Raw genomic sequence first — 16,386 nt, forward strand, 5'->3', positions numbered from 1 at the left:
ATCAGCTATAAAACATCAATAAATCTATACAATTTTTCAGACGAGTCTTCAGATGAGCGTTACTTTTTGCAGGACTCCACACAAAATTTAAATCAGAGCTGGTTTTGCCGGCTCTCATATTATCCAGTTCCCTTCCCTCTCCGCCCTCCCAGTCTTCCCATGCCTGCTCGGTGCCATTAAAAATGCAAGCGTTTGGAAAACTTTGCAAGACTAGAACACGGCTTTCAAGTTTTGCGTAGATTTATCCTACCCTGGGAGCACTGAATTGGTTAGGTGACAGATGCTGCCTATCCTACTAACCACCACACGGACGCGGCAGCAAATTCAGCCCCAACCCATAAGGTGCCCCTAGCCGGGCGGCGCTCGCCAAACCTCCCTTTCCCTTCCAACTGCTCCGCACCCACTGGGGAACCTCGGGGTCCACCGGGTCGAGGAGGGCGCCAGCACCAACAACTCATTGGTCAGCTCCTGGAACGGACAGGACATGAGGCCAATGAGAACGCGGTACCGGGCCGAGGCCAGGGAACGTGCTTAAGGACGAGGGCATTCAAGAGAAGAACGAAGTCGGGCAGGAAATTCGGACTCCCGGCGCGCAGGAAGTCGTGCGAGCGGTGACTGCGAGGCAGTGGGAGCAGAACTCACCCACGGCGACAGCGCCCATAACTGCATCCCTTAATGGGCCCTCGGGCTGGGCAGCCTGCTCCGTCTTCCTCCCGGTGACGAATTGAGAGCGACAGAGCGTAAGCCTGCGTGACCCCTAGAAAGCAACAACTTCCGCTACGCAGCATTATGGGAAGTGGCTTTGGCCCCAGGGTCCGGCGGCACTGACGCCAGTTAATCAGCGCCTGCGCGGGGCTCACACCGGAAGTCCGAACGCGGCAGCCCCTGGGCGCTTGGCTGTCAATGAGTATTTCCCGCTCGCGTGTGACTATGGGGTTATTGAAATACTTCTAAAGTATGGGTACCTGGTGGTGGTCAGACTTTTGGAGTCTCCTGGATAGATACCTTACTCAAACATATCGCATCTCAAGGCTGGCTAAGGGTACATTTAAAGTTCATGCATTTTTCCCTAATTCTGTCCAGTCGACTTCTAAAGTTGAATATGTAAATAGTCTTGAACTAACCTTGCCGACACAGGGTAAAATTTACAAATATTTACTGTTTACTCGTTAGAAATAGGTAAGTGCTAAGCCCTCTGTAAAGTGAAATAAACATAGGCATCATCGCCCTGGACTATAGTCTTATGCAGAAGACACAATAATTGCTAGGAAAAAAAGATGCAGGTGCCAGTAGAGAAGCAGGCAAGGGATATAAACAGGTAATTCACAATAAAAGAGCATGATATGAAGAAATATTCATCCTTATTAGTAATCTGATAAAACTAAGTTAAGAAAGTGGCATCCTAGGGACTTCCCTGGTGGCGCAGTGGTTAACAAACCGCCTGCCAATACAGGGGACACGGGTTCGATCCCTGGTCTGGGAGGATCCCACATGCCGCGGAGCAACTAAGCCCGTGAGCCACAACTACTGAGCCTGCGCTCTAGAACCTGCGAGCCACAACTACTGAAGCCCGCGTACCTAGAGCCCAGGCTCCACAAGAGAAGCCACCGCAATGAGAAGCCCAGGCACTGAAACGAAAAATAGCCCCTGCTTGTTGCAACTAGAGAAAGCCTGTGCGCAGCAAGAAGACCCAACACAGCCAAAAATAAATAAGTAAATAAATAAAAAAGTGGCATCCCAATCTGTCCAATCGGCCAGAGTAACGATGGTTAAATTTTGGGGGAAACTGGCTCTCCTGCTCTTTACTGCTGATATAATTTAAGTTTTCTTCATTCAGCATATAGGCTTTTTTTTTTTTTTCTATCCTGAAACAGGCGTAGGGCCATTGTACCACCTGCTTCCTCTTCCTAGAATGCTGTTCCCTTTTGAGCTTATTTTAATTTTGTTCACACTTTAAAAGTCACTTCCTCACAAAGAAATAGGCTGCGCAATCTAGGAAACATAGCTACCCGATCACTCACATCACCTTATTTTACTTCTCCACCCAGCAATTATCACTATCTGGTATTTTTCTTTCATAGTTACCTACATTTACCTCCTCCCCCAGCCTATCCCCTTGCCTCCATAGATAAACAGAAACAAGCAGATATAACCTCTTTGAGAAATGGGACATCTTTGTCTTGTTCATGGCTGTATCTCTAGTACCTGGAAGTGTTTGGAACACAGTGCTTAATAAATACTTAATGAAGAAATATAGTCATGAGAAATGCTTGTACAAGAATGTTCATAGCAGCCTTATTCATAATAGTTAAAAAACTGCGAAGAGCCCACATCTCCATCAAAAGAGGAATGGAAGAACTGTGGCATAGTCACAGTGGACTACAGCAGTCACAGTGGACTGGAGGAGGAGCTGATGATGGAAACATGACATCTACTCAAGAATGAGGAAGAAGGTGGTCTTTTCCCCCTCCCCACTTTTCCTTTGATTATAAAAATGTAACCCACGAAGTACTCGGGGCAGCACAACGCTCGCCTGCCCGCCTGTAAGCCTCACAAGCGTCCTATTCTAATAAGTCACTTCTTATCCATCACTTTGCCTCTGGCTTAATTCTTTCTGCCCTGAGACATAAAGGAGCAGAGCTCCTGGGAGCGCCCCCCACCCCCCCAAAAAAAAACTCCACCTAGAAGTTTTAGTACCTGACATCAATGGGTATCAGTTTACAAACCTTATTTATGAGATTTCTACAATGAATATGTAACATAAAGGAAAAATGCATTGTGTATATTTAGTTCGTGAAGAAAAACATTTTTAATTACTCTCGTGTTGGAGTCGCGTTCAAACTGTCCTTTTATTAGCCGGGACAAATTTCTGTGCATGCACAGGGTCCTTCCTAAGGTCGCCAAGGCCAGAATCCACGCTCACCTGTTCCTATTGCCTTGCTACTCAGCGTCCTTCAGGAACCAGGAGGATCGTTACTGCTTGGGAAGCCCTTAGGAATGCAGAAAGTGGGACCCCACCACTACCTACCGAATCCCGAGCTGCATTATACCAAGATCCCCGAAAGATTCCGCTGCAAGTTCAAATTTGAGGAGCGTTATTTTAATGGACCATTTCCTGACTCAGGAAACTTGCCGGCTATGCTTCTCACTGACAGTGGCAGCAGCTGGGAAACGCCAATCCGGTAGAACAAAAACTCCGCGACCGAGAAGAAGGAAGCTGGGCCCAGGAATCCCACTGGTCTCTGCTCGGGCTTCCGGGAAGAGCGGGCCTGCGAGTGCGCATGCGCCAGCCCCGGAGGACTCGGTCTCCCTCTCCCAGGCTGCCGGGCCAGAGCGGTTCGTAGACTTCCGGTTGCCTAGCCCTAGAATTCTGAGGCTCCCTCCGGATGAGAATTGAGCTGTCCGTACAGCCAGGAAATTCGGGGTTACAGCACCGAAGGGGTCCATGGCTTGAGGTGAGTCCCTGTCCACTGGTGCTCAGCGGGACTGGGAGGCTCCCTCGCTGCACCGACCCCTTCCACGTCCCGGGAACTTGGCTACCTGCTGGCACCGCCTTCCCACGACCTTCTCACCGCTCATTGGTTAGAGCTGGCTTCGGGGTTTCCTGGCCCCGCCCACCCCTTTACCCTCCCCCCCAACACACACACCCCCACCCTCCCCCTTCCCCTCACCCCAACCCCCGGCCTGGTCAGTCGTTAGGGGCGAGGGCGCTTGCGTGTCTGGCTTCGGCAGTGGCCCTGGCAACTTTCTGAGACGGTAAGGACTCGGGCAGCGCGACGCGCTCCGCCCTTAAAAAGAAAAAAACTTAGCGGGGGGAAAAGGATTCCGGTCAGGAAACTCAAGGTTCATTCTGCGTTCTTACAACATTCATTAAAATCTCGCGTCAGAAAATTCTCATGAGGGTGTTTCTGGGACTGAAATCTCATCTACGAAAATAATTTGACAAATCACTTACTTGTGACATCACTCCCGTAGTTGTCAACCCGTAGGTCTATTAGTTCCAAACTTCGCTGGTTCCGTTTCATCTTCCAGACCTCCAAACTCAATGAGGCCTCCTCCCAAATTCACTCACTCCCTGACTGAGTAAACAAACGTGCCTTTAAATAAATGTCGATTATTCCCCCAATTATATCTTCAGCCGGATCTCATAATTGTACATCTAACTGCCTGCCTGACATCTCTGCTTAATAGGTGTCCTGATAGGCACTTCATTACCTAGTATGTCTAAAACCAAACTTCATATTTCCATCATCTTCCCCATCTAAGTAAATGGCAGATCCATTCTTCCAGTTTCTTAAAGCCTTGGAGTTATTCTTACATATCACATATAATTCATCAATAATCCTATTGGTTCTACACGAATTCTATGTCCAGAACATGAACAGTTGCTTACCACCTCCATCGCCATACCTTAATCCAAGCCACCATCACCTCTCCTCCTATCATTGTGGTGCCTACCTGGTCACCCTGCTTCCATCCTTGTTCCCCTACCCTCTTCCCAGCAGTGAGTGCGGGCCTCTTCATAAGTAAGTCAAACCCTTCCAGTGGCCTTCCGTATCAGTCAGGATAAAATCCCAAATCCTAGCCATCCCTATGAGTTCCAACATGAACTGCCTCATATTTCCTTTCTAACCTTGTGTCCTAAAACCCTGCCCCTGGCTCATTCGGCTCCAGCCGCCTGGTGTAGCACCATCCTGCTTCATGGACTTTGGACATGCTGTTCCTTTTGCCTGGAAAACTTTGCCCAGTTAAACACATGGCTTGCTTCTTCAGTGCCTTCAGGTCTCTTCCCTGCAGTCACCTTAGCAGAGAGTCTGTCCCTGACCACCCCGTGTAAAATTCAACCACCCATCCTGCAACTTGAGCCTTATCTTCTTTATCTTCTTCATAGCCGTTATTCACTGGACATACATATATGTGTGGGTTTTGTTGTCATGGTCTTCTCCCACTAGATTAAATCTCTGAGCGGAGTTATTTTGTTACGTTTGTCCATTGTTATAGTCTTAGTGCTTGGCACACAATAGGTGCTCAAGAAACATTCGTTGGGGCTTCCCTGGTAGTGCAGTGGTTGAGAATCTGCCTGCTAATGCAGGAGACACGGATTCGAGCCCTGGTCTGGGAGGACCCCACATGCCGCGGAGCAACTGGGCCCGTGAGCCATGGCCGCTGAGCCTGTGCGTCCAGAGCCTGTGCTCCACAACAGGAGAGGCCACAACAGTGAGAGGCCCGCATACCACACACACACACACACACAATATATATATATATATATACACACACACAAAGTCACTAGAGAGTAAAGCAAACATATTTAAAGGAGGGAGGCATGTGCAGTTCTAACTGTGTAGAGAAGAGCAAATATGATTAGGTCTGGAAAAAATGTTTGGGGGTCAGATAGGTTTGGGATACTATGCATACTAAACCTTCTTGTTAGAAATTCATGGTGCATATTGGCATCTAACAATAAAGACTCTGAGAAATCACACACAAAAAGTGTGCCGTATAATTTATTGTCCTAGACTTCTCTGGTGATCCAGTGGTTAAGACGCCATGGTTCCGGGCTTCCCTGGTGGCGCAGTGGTTGAGAGTCCGCCTGCCGATGCAGGAGACACGGGTTCGTGCCCCAGTCTGGGAAGATCCCACATGCCGCGGAGTGGCTGGGCCCGTGAGCCATGGCCGCTGAGCCTGCGCGTCCGGAGCCTGTGCTCCGCAACGGGAGAGGCCACAACAGTGAGAGGCCCACATACCGCAAAAAAAAAAAAAAAAAAAAAAAGACTCCATGGTTCCAATGCAGGGGGCACGGGTTCAATCCCTGGTTGGGGAAGTTCCACATGCAGCGAGGTATGGCCAAAAAAGAAGAAGAGTTTATTGTACAAATGGGGTCACTTTTGTCTAGGATAAATACTAAACCAGTCAGGACAAGAAGATGACCCATGGTCACCCTAAAGAAACCTATTGAGCTTTGTGTCATTGAGCATTTCAAGAATTTATTTAAGCACACAATGCTTTATGAATTTTTTTTTCCCAGCATGGCATTGACACCCTGGTAAGGTGTTTTAAGGACATGATTTGAAAACCACTGGGATTGGGAATGATTAGGTGGTGTTGGCATTGGTTTATACTCTGATCTGTGGAGACTGCCTATCGTATACAAGACGTTATTCTCATATTTTCCTGATTCATGTCCAGTTAATCCTAATGAAGCCAACACCCCACCACATTAATCATTCCCATAATCTTTGGTGTGTTTTTGACAGGACCCATTGCAGCTACTGACCTGACACCTCTGAATAGTTTGCATTTCTTTTTAAGTGGAAGAACTTTTTTTGCTCTCTAAAAGTACCATAGAGTGAACTAGCTAAATTGTTGGCCAAATACCATTTTCTGATGTTAAAGAAATGACCCAACTATATTGGATGAAATAAAGAATACTTGAATAAATAGAGAGACATGTTCTTAGAGGGCTTATAGTGGATCATGCAAGGCACCCTTTGGGAAGTGGATCCACTCTCAATATGCTGGCATTTTGTGATACTGTGTCTTTGAAACTAACAGCCAGATGGTGAACTGGGATAAATTCACTCTGTTACTGACCACTGTTCTTGGCCTGCTTAATCAATAGAAATTGATAAGAGGCCAGGCAAGAAATTCAGGCAAGGCTTTATTGGAACCCCTGCTACAGCAGGAGGGAGTGAAAACAAGTAACAAGTTCCCTTGCTCACTCCGGGGGCAGAGGGAGCTGTTTCCTTATATGGGGTGAGGATAGGGGTGGGTCCAGGGGTCGGGGTGGTCTGCCCACCCCACTGGTGGTGCTGTGTGGGTTTTTGGTCTTTTTGTATGTTGTTCATAATTTGCCCCAGTCGTGCCTGCATGTAGTCATTTTTAGTCCCTTATAGTTTCTTTGTATTTTTTTGCGCGAGGAGACATTTGTCCACGTGCAAGCACTGCAGCAAAAGGTCCCAGGTCCCAGCCTGTCTCAACTCTATTGGGTAGCTGTCAGGGTCGTCAGCCAGTATGCCTTTCCCCCTGGGAACCTAACACACCTCCACCCCATTCTCCCAGACCACAACACTGTTGCCCAATCACCGATTATGTGAACTTTTCCCTAATAGATAGTTGGCACCCTCTAGCTTGTCTCAGTATACTTCTGTCAGACACTGCATATAATCAGTATAATGACAATGTGGAGTGTGAATTGATGGTTGATGGAGAGATTAGAGGCGGAGGCCAGGTAAGAGGAGTCATGGTTCTGGAAGGAAATAGATACACACTCTGAAACTTTGAATAGGCTGTTTAATAAAGGGGCTATTTACAGAGGTGTGGCCAGGATTAAAGGAACCATGACTATCCCTAGGCTGAAAGTTCTGCTGGAGCTAAAGAAGAAGGGCTGCCTGCAGAAGCTTGGTCATAGAAGGTCACAGCCATTGTCAGAATACCACCAAAGCAGGGAAGGAGTAGTGAGGAAATACCCTAGCCTCTTTCTCCTCCCATCCTCCCACTTCCTGCCAGAGCATTGGCTGAACCCAACCACAAGGAAGGCAGAAGACTTGGGTGCTATAGGCTATAGAGGTCAGCTGTCCAGAGTCCAGGGCAGGGAAAAGAAGGACCAAGAATGGATTTAGAGGATAATCAGAAAGTAACCAGCACAAGAAGAAATATTCCAAATGATGAGTCCCTGACCTTGGTAGTTGGGCTTGTGAAGAAGGGACAGGGTCAGGCCTATGCTGTTTTCCTTGTGCTTTCCTGCCTTGCACACCTGTTCTCTCTCCCCACTATGCCTCCTCCTCCCTTGTCTTAAGTCTTACCCTTCCTTCAAGGCTCAACTCATATCCTACTGCCTTCCTCAAATCTTTCCTGATGACCTATTTCATTGATTATGCTCTTATCTTAATCCTTGTGATAATACCTATACTGGTCATTAAACACTTGGCCTTTTTACCTTCTTTGTTCTATATTTTATCAGATATAAGTCCTGATCTTCGAACTAAATAGAAAGTTCCAAGAAGGAGTGAAGGATGAAGCTCTACCTACAGTAGCTGCTCGATAAACCTTTACCAAAGATTAAAAGGAATTCCATGAAGACACCACTAGCTGAAATAATGGTGTTTGATTTCACAGAGTAAATTCTCATTGAGAAGTTAAGCCATGTTTGCCTCTGCAACAGTGGGATTGAGCTCTTCTTTTCCATTCGGAAGAGTAACGCTTTTTTTTTTTTTTTCTGGTGAATTTAGAAGTACTATATGCTAATCATAAAATGTCAAACAATATAGAAGCACACAAATTAGAAAGTGAAAATCCTTCTCTTCTTCCCTCTACCCACATTTAGCCAACTGTTAATAGTTTGGTGAATTCTCTGTGTGATTTTTTTTCAAGTATGTGTGATGGTATAAGAATGAATAGTAATATCATTATTTGTTGATTAAGATTATTTATATTGCTCTACAATCTACTATTTTAGGTAACCATATAAAATGAACATCAATGTTAATATCCATTTTTTAAATTGTCTCATAATATTCTACTGTTTGAGTATACAGGCATACCTCATTTTATTGCACTTTGCAGATACTGTGATTTTTACAAATTGAAGGTTTGTGGCAACCATTGAGCACATCTATTGGTGCCATTTTTCCAACAGCATTTGCTCATTTTGTGTCTCTCTGTCATCTTTGGATTGGTATCCAGAAATCCAAGGGTACCAACCGGAAAAAAAAAGAAAAATTTAAGCCCTAACAAAAACCTTTTCTATCTAATAAGGTATCAAGAAAAGTACAGTCTAGCAAGACAGAAAACATTTAAATAATAAATACTATATACCAGGCAAATCCCACGAAAACACTGTGGCCTCTCCCCTACTAACACCAGCAAAGGGAGCCTAGATTCCATCTTCACTGAGCTGTAATAAGCACCTAATGCCCACCCCTTATCAGAAAGTTGCCAAAAAATTTTCAGTTGGGACCCAGGACTTTCCTCCCTGCTAGGCAGTAACAAGGACTGTACTACAGTGTCAGTGTCAGCCCCATGTCAGGTCCATGTCAGACCACATGAAGAGTTTGTACATCCGCGTGATGCAGCAATAACAAGGGATCCTCTTTTATCCTTCTGAGGTGTTGTCAGAGAGGTCTAGTGGAAAGTCAGAGCTCTCAACACCACCTACCATTAACAAAGCCACTCCTAACCCTGGTGTTAGTGGAGGCCACCTGGGGAGCAATAATGAGGCACTCCTATCACTCCCAGCCAGGGAGGTATCCTTAGAGGCCTACAGTGGCACTAGAACTCCCATCCTCACCCAGCAGTAATGAAGAACTCTCTCCACTCCCTCACTTACCTTAGATGTCAATAAAAGCTGAGTAGGGAACCTGGATTTCTATCACACTTGGTAGTAATGAAGCAGCACCCACCTCTTCCCCTCCTGAAGCATTATCAGATAAAGCATGCTAAAATGGGATATTTAAATAATATCCAGAGTCTCTTAATACCCCAAATGTCCAAGTTTCAATCAAAATCACTCATCATACCAAGGACAATGACAATCTCAAGCTAAATGAAAAAAGAAAATCAATAGATGCCAATACCAGAATGACAGAGATGGGAGAATTATCTGACAAAGATTTTAAAACCCCTATCATAAAAATTTTCAACAGGCAATTACAAACACACTTGAAGCAAATGAAAAAAATAGAGTCTCAGTAGAGAAACAGAAGATATAAAGAAGAACTAAAAAGAAATGTTAGAAATGAAAAATATAACAACAAAATTAAAAACACAGTAGATAGAATCAACACCAGAAGGAAAGGAGCAAAGGAAAGAATCAGTAAACTGGAAGTTACAACAAAAATTACCCAATCTGAATAACAGAGAGAAAATAGACCAAAAATAAATAGAGTTTTAGGGACATATGAGACTATAACAAAAGATCTGACATTCATGTCATCCCAGAAGGAGAGGAGAAAGAGGACAGAACTGAAAATGTACTTGAAGAAATAATGGCTGAAAATTCCCCAAATTTGTCAAAAGGTATAAACAGATTCAAGAGACCAGATTAATGTCAAGCAAGATGAACCCAAAGAAATCCACATCAAGACACATCATAGTCAAACTTCTGAAAACTAAAAGAAAAATGTCTTGAAAGCAGCAAGAGCAAAATGAACCTTAGCTATAAGGGTAAGCAATTCAAATAAGAGAGCGTTTTTCATCAGAAACTATGGAGACCAGAAGGAAGAGGCATAATACTGTTCAAATGCTGAAAGTAAAGAACTATCATCCCAGAATACTTATATCCAGTGAAAATATGCTTCAGGAATGAAGGAGAAATCAAGACATTCTATGATAAAGGAAAACTAAGAGAATTTGTAAGACTTACCCTAAAAGAATGGCTAAAGTAAGTTTTCTAAACAGAAAAGAAACAATAAAGGAATTATGGAGGAAATATCATGACTGAGCAAAAATATGAATGAATAAAATGGATTTTCCTTGAGTTTTCTACATCATATTTGATGGCTGAATCAAAAATTATTACACTGTTCTAAATATATGTAGAAGAAAAATTTAAGATCACTATATTATTAAGAGAGAAAGGTAAAAGTAAAAGTGACATAAGATTTCTGTATTTTACTGACACTGGTAAAATATGATACCAGTAGGCTGTTATAATTTGTATATACATATGTGTGTAATTATATATATATAATGTTATATATATATATATATAATTTAGAGTAACCACTAAAAAAGCTATAAAAAGAAATACATGCAAAAACATTATATATTAACCAAAATGGAATTGCAAAATATTTTTAAAAAGGCAGGAAAAAAACCCCAAAGAAATGGAAAACAAATAGAAAACAAAATGGTTGACTTAAGACCTAACATATTAATATTGCATTAAATGTAAATGTCTAAATACTATAATTAAAAGATAGAGATTGCCACACACACACACACACACACACACACACACACACACACACAGTTATCTCATCCAAAATGTCAATAGTGCCAATATTAAGAGATGCTGAACTAGAGTCTAATTAAAGTCTAGACTCTAGACTTTCAACAAATTCATGTTTTCTACTGCGTACACACTGCTGATTTCCAAGGTAGCTGGTGTTGACAGTACTGAGCCTTTCTGAAGTTCTGCAGCTCCCTTCCCCACCTGACCAAGCAGTTAACAGAGGGAAGAAAGCTGAAATCTGTTAGTTATAGCTCATTCACCCCTTTCCATCTTCCAGAATAGCTTTTATCTGTTATTTCCTCTCCCTTTGTATTTAAGAATCTGTTCCTTTACTCTAGATTAAATGGGGGAAAAAGAGAGAAAGAGAAATAAATACATGTGCTCAGCCTTCGTGTTTTATTAGAAAGCCCCACACTTTTTCTTGCAAATGAAATTAAAATCGATTTATCAAATTCTAAAAAAAATTTTTTTAAATCATATTTTGATTAGCAGATTGGTAACCTTTATAACCTTGGAGTGGGGAAGACTTTCCTAACAAAGATTCAAGGTCCAGAATCTGTAAAAGAAAAGGCTGGTAAGTTTGCCTTCTTAAAAATAAAAATTCATGAATGGCACACACAGACACAAAACACCATAAAAAACTATGTATTAAGCATTTTTTTTAAAGGAGGGGACTGTGTAAAAATTTTAAACTTCCATGTAGCAACTTTCTGGAAGGCAACTTGGCAATATCTACCAAAATTTTTAAATGCTGTACCAACCAGCCACCTCTACAAACTGATTCTTGAATATACAGTATTCACAGTTCAACATGCACATATATATATATATATATATATATATATATATATATATATATATATATATATATAAACTACCATTATAGAAGTGTTCATAATAGAAAAAATCTGGAAGCAACCCAAGTGCCTATCAGTAGATAACAAACGCAATAAATTATGACATATCTACATGATTCAGTATGACAGTCAACCACTAGAAAGAATGAGATAAAACAATATGTGCTGACAGTGAGTAGATCTCCAAAATATATTTGGGGGGAAGAGGGATAGGAAGTAAGGAAAAAATATGTGTATATATGATCCCCATAGATACATTTTAATTATATATTTAATTCTCTACATTTATTTACACATTATACCAACATGTGTTTTCCATATATGTATAATGCCTAAAATGTTTTCTGTTTCTGAAACACCTAAAACTCTGCCTTGGATTGGGGACTTGGACAGATAGGGGAAGCAGTCACCAGCAGCAAACTGTATCTTCATTTTTTAACCTTTCTCTGCCATTTGAATTTTATAATCTTGTACTTTTTAAAAAAATGTTAACATGAGTTACTTGAGCTGTGGGATTATTAGCCTTTATTTTCCCTTTTTTCACATTCTTCTACTTTTTTAAAAAAACTAATGAATATTAAGTTAAGAAGGAAAAATTACCCATCCACATAACTAACTCTCTTACTTATTCTTTTCATTCTAATTTTCTAAGGTAACCAGTCAGAGCCTCTGTCCTTGTTATATCATTGATATGGTGTTTGACTACATAATTAGTTTACTTCAATGTAATTGCTCATTGTGGCAGCTCAAGATGCCACATCAACTATCTAGAAACAGAGGAATTTGGTGCCTGCTTATTATTAGAGTTTTATGGCTCTCATTGGCTTGTCCTGTTATTTGGGTCCTTAGCATATTACATCTGAAAGTAGAATAACCAGAAGGTATTCTGATTAAATTTCATATTTTATGAAAAAATCAAATTTTCAATAAGTATCCATATTCAGTAAGTACCCATATTGAGTTCTCCCAAGATTGTATAATACTTGTAAATGTCTCTATTATCCTATCTTCCTAGAACTCTACCGATATCCAAAAATGATTGAGATTGAACAGGCAGAGGCCCAGCTCTCTGAGTTAGACCTGCTAGCCAGTATGTTCCCCGGTGTGAATGAGCTCATAGTGAATGACCAGCTGGCTTTAGCAGAACTAAAAGATTGTGTTGAAAAGAGGACAATGGAAGGACGATCTTCAAAAGTTTACTTTACTATCACTATGAACCTGGACATATCTGAGGAAGCAGTGGTAATTCAATTTTACTTTTGAAAGCATGTTTCATGTTTACTTTTGAAACATGTCTCAACTTAAAACAGCACTTACGGCATTTTTTTCTCTCTTTTTCTTTTTTTTTTTTTTATCAGGTGATGTTTTCTCTGGCCTGTGTTCTTCCCTTTAAATACCCTGCAGTTCTGCCTGAAATTACTGTCAGGTATGTTACAGAAACTGGCCAACTCTAGAGGTCAAAACTAATCTGAAAATAAAAACAATTCTCAAGTTTGTTTTCTGTTCCAAGAAAATTGATTTAGTTTTTTCATCCCGTATCTTTTCCATCAGATCAGTATTATTAAGTAGATCCCAGCAGGCTCAGCTGAATACAGATCTGACCACATACCTACAAAAGAATTGTCTCGGAGATGTCTGTATATTGAATGCCACAGAGTGGGTTAGAGAACACGCTTCTGGCTATGTCAGCAAAGACAACACAACCTCCCCTGCTCCAGGAAGTACAGTCCAGCCAGTTGACCTCATCCTCACAAGACTCTGGATCTACAGCCATCACATCTACAACAAATGCAAAAGAAAGAACATTCTAGAGTGGGCAAAGGAGCTTTCCCTATCTGGGTTTAGCATGCCTGGGAAACCTGGTGTTGTTTGTGTGGAAGGCCCACAAAGTGCCTGTGAAGAATTCTGGTCAAGGTTGGCTTTCACAACTTTTGTATGCCTTGTCAATAATTTTAGTACTAAACATGATACTAGAGATTGTGGAAATCAGTATGTATGGGGACTCAGTCTAAAACAGCACTCACATATGATCGGCATCACTCCCTTCGCCTGATACAGGGCGCAAAGAAGATGTTCTGTAGATAGATGTTAAATCGAGCCCCTGCCCAAGATGGTGTCTACTGTCCCCTCCATGTCTATGGATCTGATTCTTCCCTCATCTTAGTGATGCTGTAAGTTGTGTGAACCCTGTGAAACAAAGGGGTTTCTAATCTTCTCATTTCTGAGAAGTCCCTTTGGGAGGTCGAGATTCAGCAATTTCCACATTTCTAAAATGCTAATACAAGGCAGTGATAATGGAAATAAGTGAGTTTGGGGGTGGGATTATAACCCGAATCATATTTGATTAAAATAAAATCCATGTGAGATAAAAACAGATATCTTTACTTCTAGGAAAAGGCACTGAGAAATCTGTTTCATAACTTCTATTTTCAGTGCTTTAGAATACACAACACATTTTCAAAATTTCTACTCTGAAAATTTCTTTCAGACTCAGAAAATTAAGCTGGAAGAGAATTTTAATTCGCCATCGAGAAGACATTGCTTTTGATGGTACAAATGAGGAAATGGAAAGACAAAGAAAATTTTCAGTTTTTGAAGAAAAAGTATTCAGTGTTAATGGAGCCAGAGGAAACCACATGGACTTTGGTCAACTGTATCAGTTTTTAAATGCCAAAGGATGTGGGGATGTTTTCCAGATGCTCTTTGGTGTGGAAGGACAAGGAGCAGAAGAGTAGTTGAAAGTGTTTTGCTACTGTTGGTCTTTTGACTTTCTCCCCGACTCTTTCTTGAAAGATTAAGTAATTTCCCTTTAGTCCCATTCTAAAATGTTAAGGGGGAAAAAAAGAGGAAAAGGAGTATAGCTGAAATGCATCTGTTAAAAATATTCATGATTGAATGCAGAACTGAGTTTGGTTTTTTTTGTTTTGTTTTTGCGGTACGCGGTCCTCTCACTGTTGTGGCCTCTCCCATTGCGGAGCACAGGCTCCGGACGCAAAGGCTCAGCGGCCAGGGCTCACGGGCCCAGCCGCTCCGTGGCATGTGGGATCTTCCCAGACCGGGGCACGAACCCGTGTCCCCTGCATCGGCAGGCGGACTCTCAACCGCTGCGCCACCAGGGAAGCCCAGAACTGAGTTTTAACTTATAATCTTAAAATCGTTGATAGACATGTCTTCATATATAAACTACCTATTTTGAAAGAGAAGTTAATTATATTTGAGGACGATAGTGTTGGTGATAACTTGCCACTTATTCCCAATCCCCTTCCCCTTTATCTGCCTCCACTAAGAACCTGGGAAAGCTTAATGCTCACTCTCTCCAGGCTCTCTTGCAGCTGGCGGGGTGGGGGGGGTGGCCAGGGAACCTTGGGGAAAACTTTTGCTTCCCTGATTAAAATGAAAGATGCAGCTAGGGCACCTCTTCCCTCTCTTTCTGTCCGAAATACCACAGTGATGGCTGGAGCTGCAGTAGTCCTTTCAACCACGAGGGAAAGAAGGGCCAAAAGAGCCACAGAGATGCCAGTCCTGAAGCTGATAAACTGCTGATCGAACAGTAGCCGCTGCCTATCTCTAGACAGCTTATTATGAAATAAAACCAGTTTTCTTTATATTTCTGTATCTGTTACTAGCAGTTAAAAGCGAGTTTGCCAAATAGATTTTTTTCAAAGCATTAGTTTTGCATCTGCCCCAGGCACTTGATACAAAAATTAGTGAAATTTTTTTTTACATCTTTATTGGAGTATAATTGATTAACAATAGTGTGTTAGTTTCTGCTTTATAACAAAATGAATCAGTTATACATATACATATGTTCCCATATCCCCTCCCTCTTGCGTCTCCCTCCCACCCTCCTATCCCACCCCTCCAGGCTGTCACAAAGCACCGAGCTGATCTCCCTGTGCTATGCGGCTGCTTCCCACTAGCTGTCTACCTTAGGTTTGGTAGTGTATATATGTCCATGCCGCTCCTTCGCTTTGTCACAGCTTACCCTTCCTCCTCCCCATATCCTCACGTCCATTCTCTAGTAGGTCTGTGTATTAGTGTCTTACCCCAAGGTTCTTCATGACATTTTTTTTCTTCTTAAATTTCATATATATGTGTTAGCATACGGTATTTGTCTTTCTCTCTCTTACTTCACTCTGTATGACAGACTCTAGGTCTATCCACCTCATTACAAATAGCTCAATTTTGTTTCTTTTTATGGCTGAGTAATATTCCATTGTATATATGTGCCACATCTTCTTTATCCATTCATCCGATGATGGACACTGAGGTTGTTTCCATCTCCGGGCTATTGTAAATAGGGCTGCTATGAACATTTTGCTACATGACTCTTTTTGAATTATGGTTTTCTCAGGGTATATGCCCAGTAGTGGGATTGCTGGGTCATATGGTAGTTCTATTTGTAGTTTTTTAAGGAACCTCCATATTGTTCTCCATAGTGCCTGTACCAATTCACATTCCCACCAGCAATGCAAGAGTGTTCCCTTTTCTGCACATCCTCTCCAGCATTTATTGTTTCTAGATTTTTTGATGATGGCCATTCTGACTGGTGTGAGATGATATCTCATTGTAGTT

The 16,386-nt window shown here is 42.1% G+C and overlaps 2 protein-coding genes across 16 annotated transcripts in view; one reads left to right on the forward strand and one right to left on the reverse strand.

Annotated features, from left to right (window-relative positions):
• USP16 (ubiquitin specific peptidase 16) overlaps positions 1–3,541 on the reverse strand; it is a 29,971-nt gene extending 26,430 nt beyond the window's left edge. For 4 of the 8 annotated variants that reach the window (XM_060098576.1, XM_060098572.1, XM_060098577.1 and 1 more), the window contains exon 1: positions 3,029–3,540. Coding sequence is in view for 2 of the 8 variants with exons in the window: in XM_060098574.1 (XP_059954557.1) it covers positions 643–661 (19 nt within the window). In the remaining 6 variants the exon portion in view is untranslated. Of the gene's footprint in view, positions 1–642; positions 746–3,028 lie in introns of those variants that run through there. The other 4 variants (XM_060098574.1, XM_060098573.1, XM_060098578.1 and 1 more) reach the window with 3 other exon arrangements.
• Positions 3,283–14,790, forward strand: RWDD2B (RWD domain containing 2B). Of its 8 annotated transcripts, none has more exons than XM_060098583.1 (7): positions 3,391–3,455; positions 7,964–8,102; positions 11,444–11,528; positions 12,827–13,053; positions 13,170–13,237; positions 13,363–13,725; positions 14,300–14,789. In XM_060098583.1, exons 2-7 carry the CDS (start codon positions 8,076–8,078, stop codon positions 14,544–14,546), a joined length of 1,017 nt encoding a protein of 338 aa, XP_059954566.1. In that variant the 5' UTR covers positions 3,391–3,455; positions 7,964–8,075; the 3' UTR covers positions 14,547–14,789. The 8 variants fall into 8 exon arrangements, with proteins under 8 accessions (XP_059954562.1, XP_059954563.1, XP_059954569.1 ...); XM_060098584.1 differs by having other exon boundaries at positions 11,447–11,528; XM_060098579.1 differs by lacking the exon at positions 7,964–8,102 and having other exon boundaries at positions 3,283–3,455.
• The last annotated feature ends 1,596 nt before the right edge of the window (positions 14,791–16,386 follow it).

The sequence above is a fragment of the Mesoplodon densirostris genome, chromosome 5 (assembly GCF_025265405.1).
Source record: "Mesoplodon densirostris isolate mMesDen1 chromosome 5, mMesDen1 primary haplotype, whole genome shotgun sequence".
Taxonomy (NCBI): domain Eukaryota; kingdom Metazoa; phylum Chordata; class Mammalia; order Artiodactyla; family Ziphiidae; genus Mesoplodon; species Mesoplodon densirostris.

What these genes read in the sequence shown, in the direction of transcription:
- RWDD2B (XM_060098579.1), top strand. Translation starts at nt 3,387, where the DNA reads ATGAGAATTGAGCTGTCCGTACAGCCAGGAAATTCGGGGTTACAGCAC. An exon ending in ATCTGTAAAAGAAAAGGCTG is followed by an intron (nt 11,529 to 12,826) that starts GTAAGTTTGCCT and finishes CTATCTTCCTAG; the next exon opens with AACTCTACCGATATCCAAAA. An exon ending in CTGCCTGAAATTACTGTCAG is followed by an intron (nt 13,238 to 13,362) that starts GTATGTTACAGA and finishes CTTTTCCATCAG; the next exon opens with ATCAGTATTATTAAGTAGAT.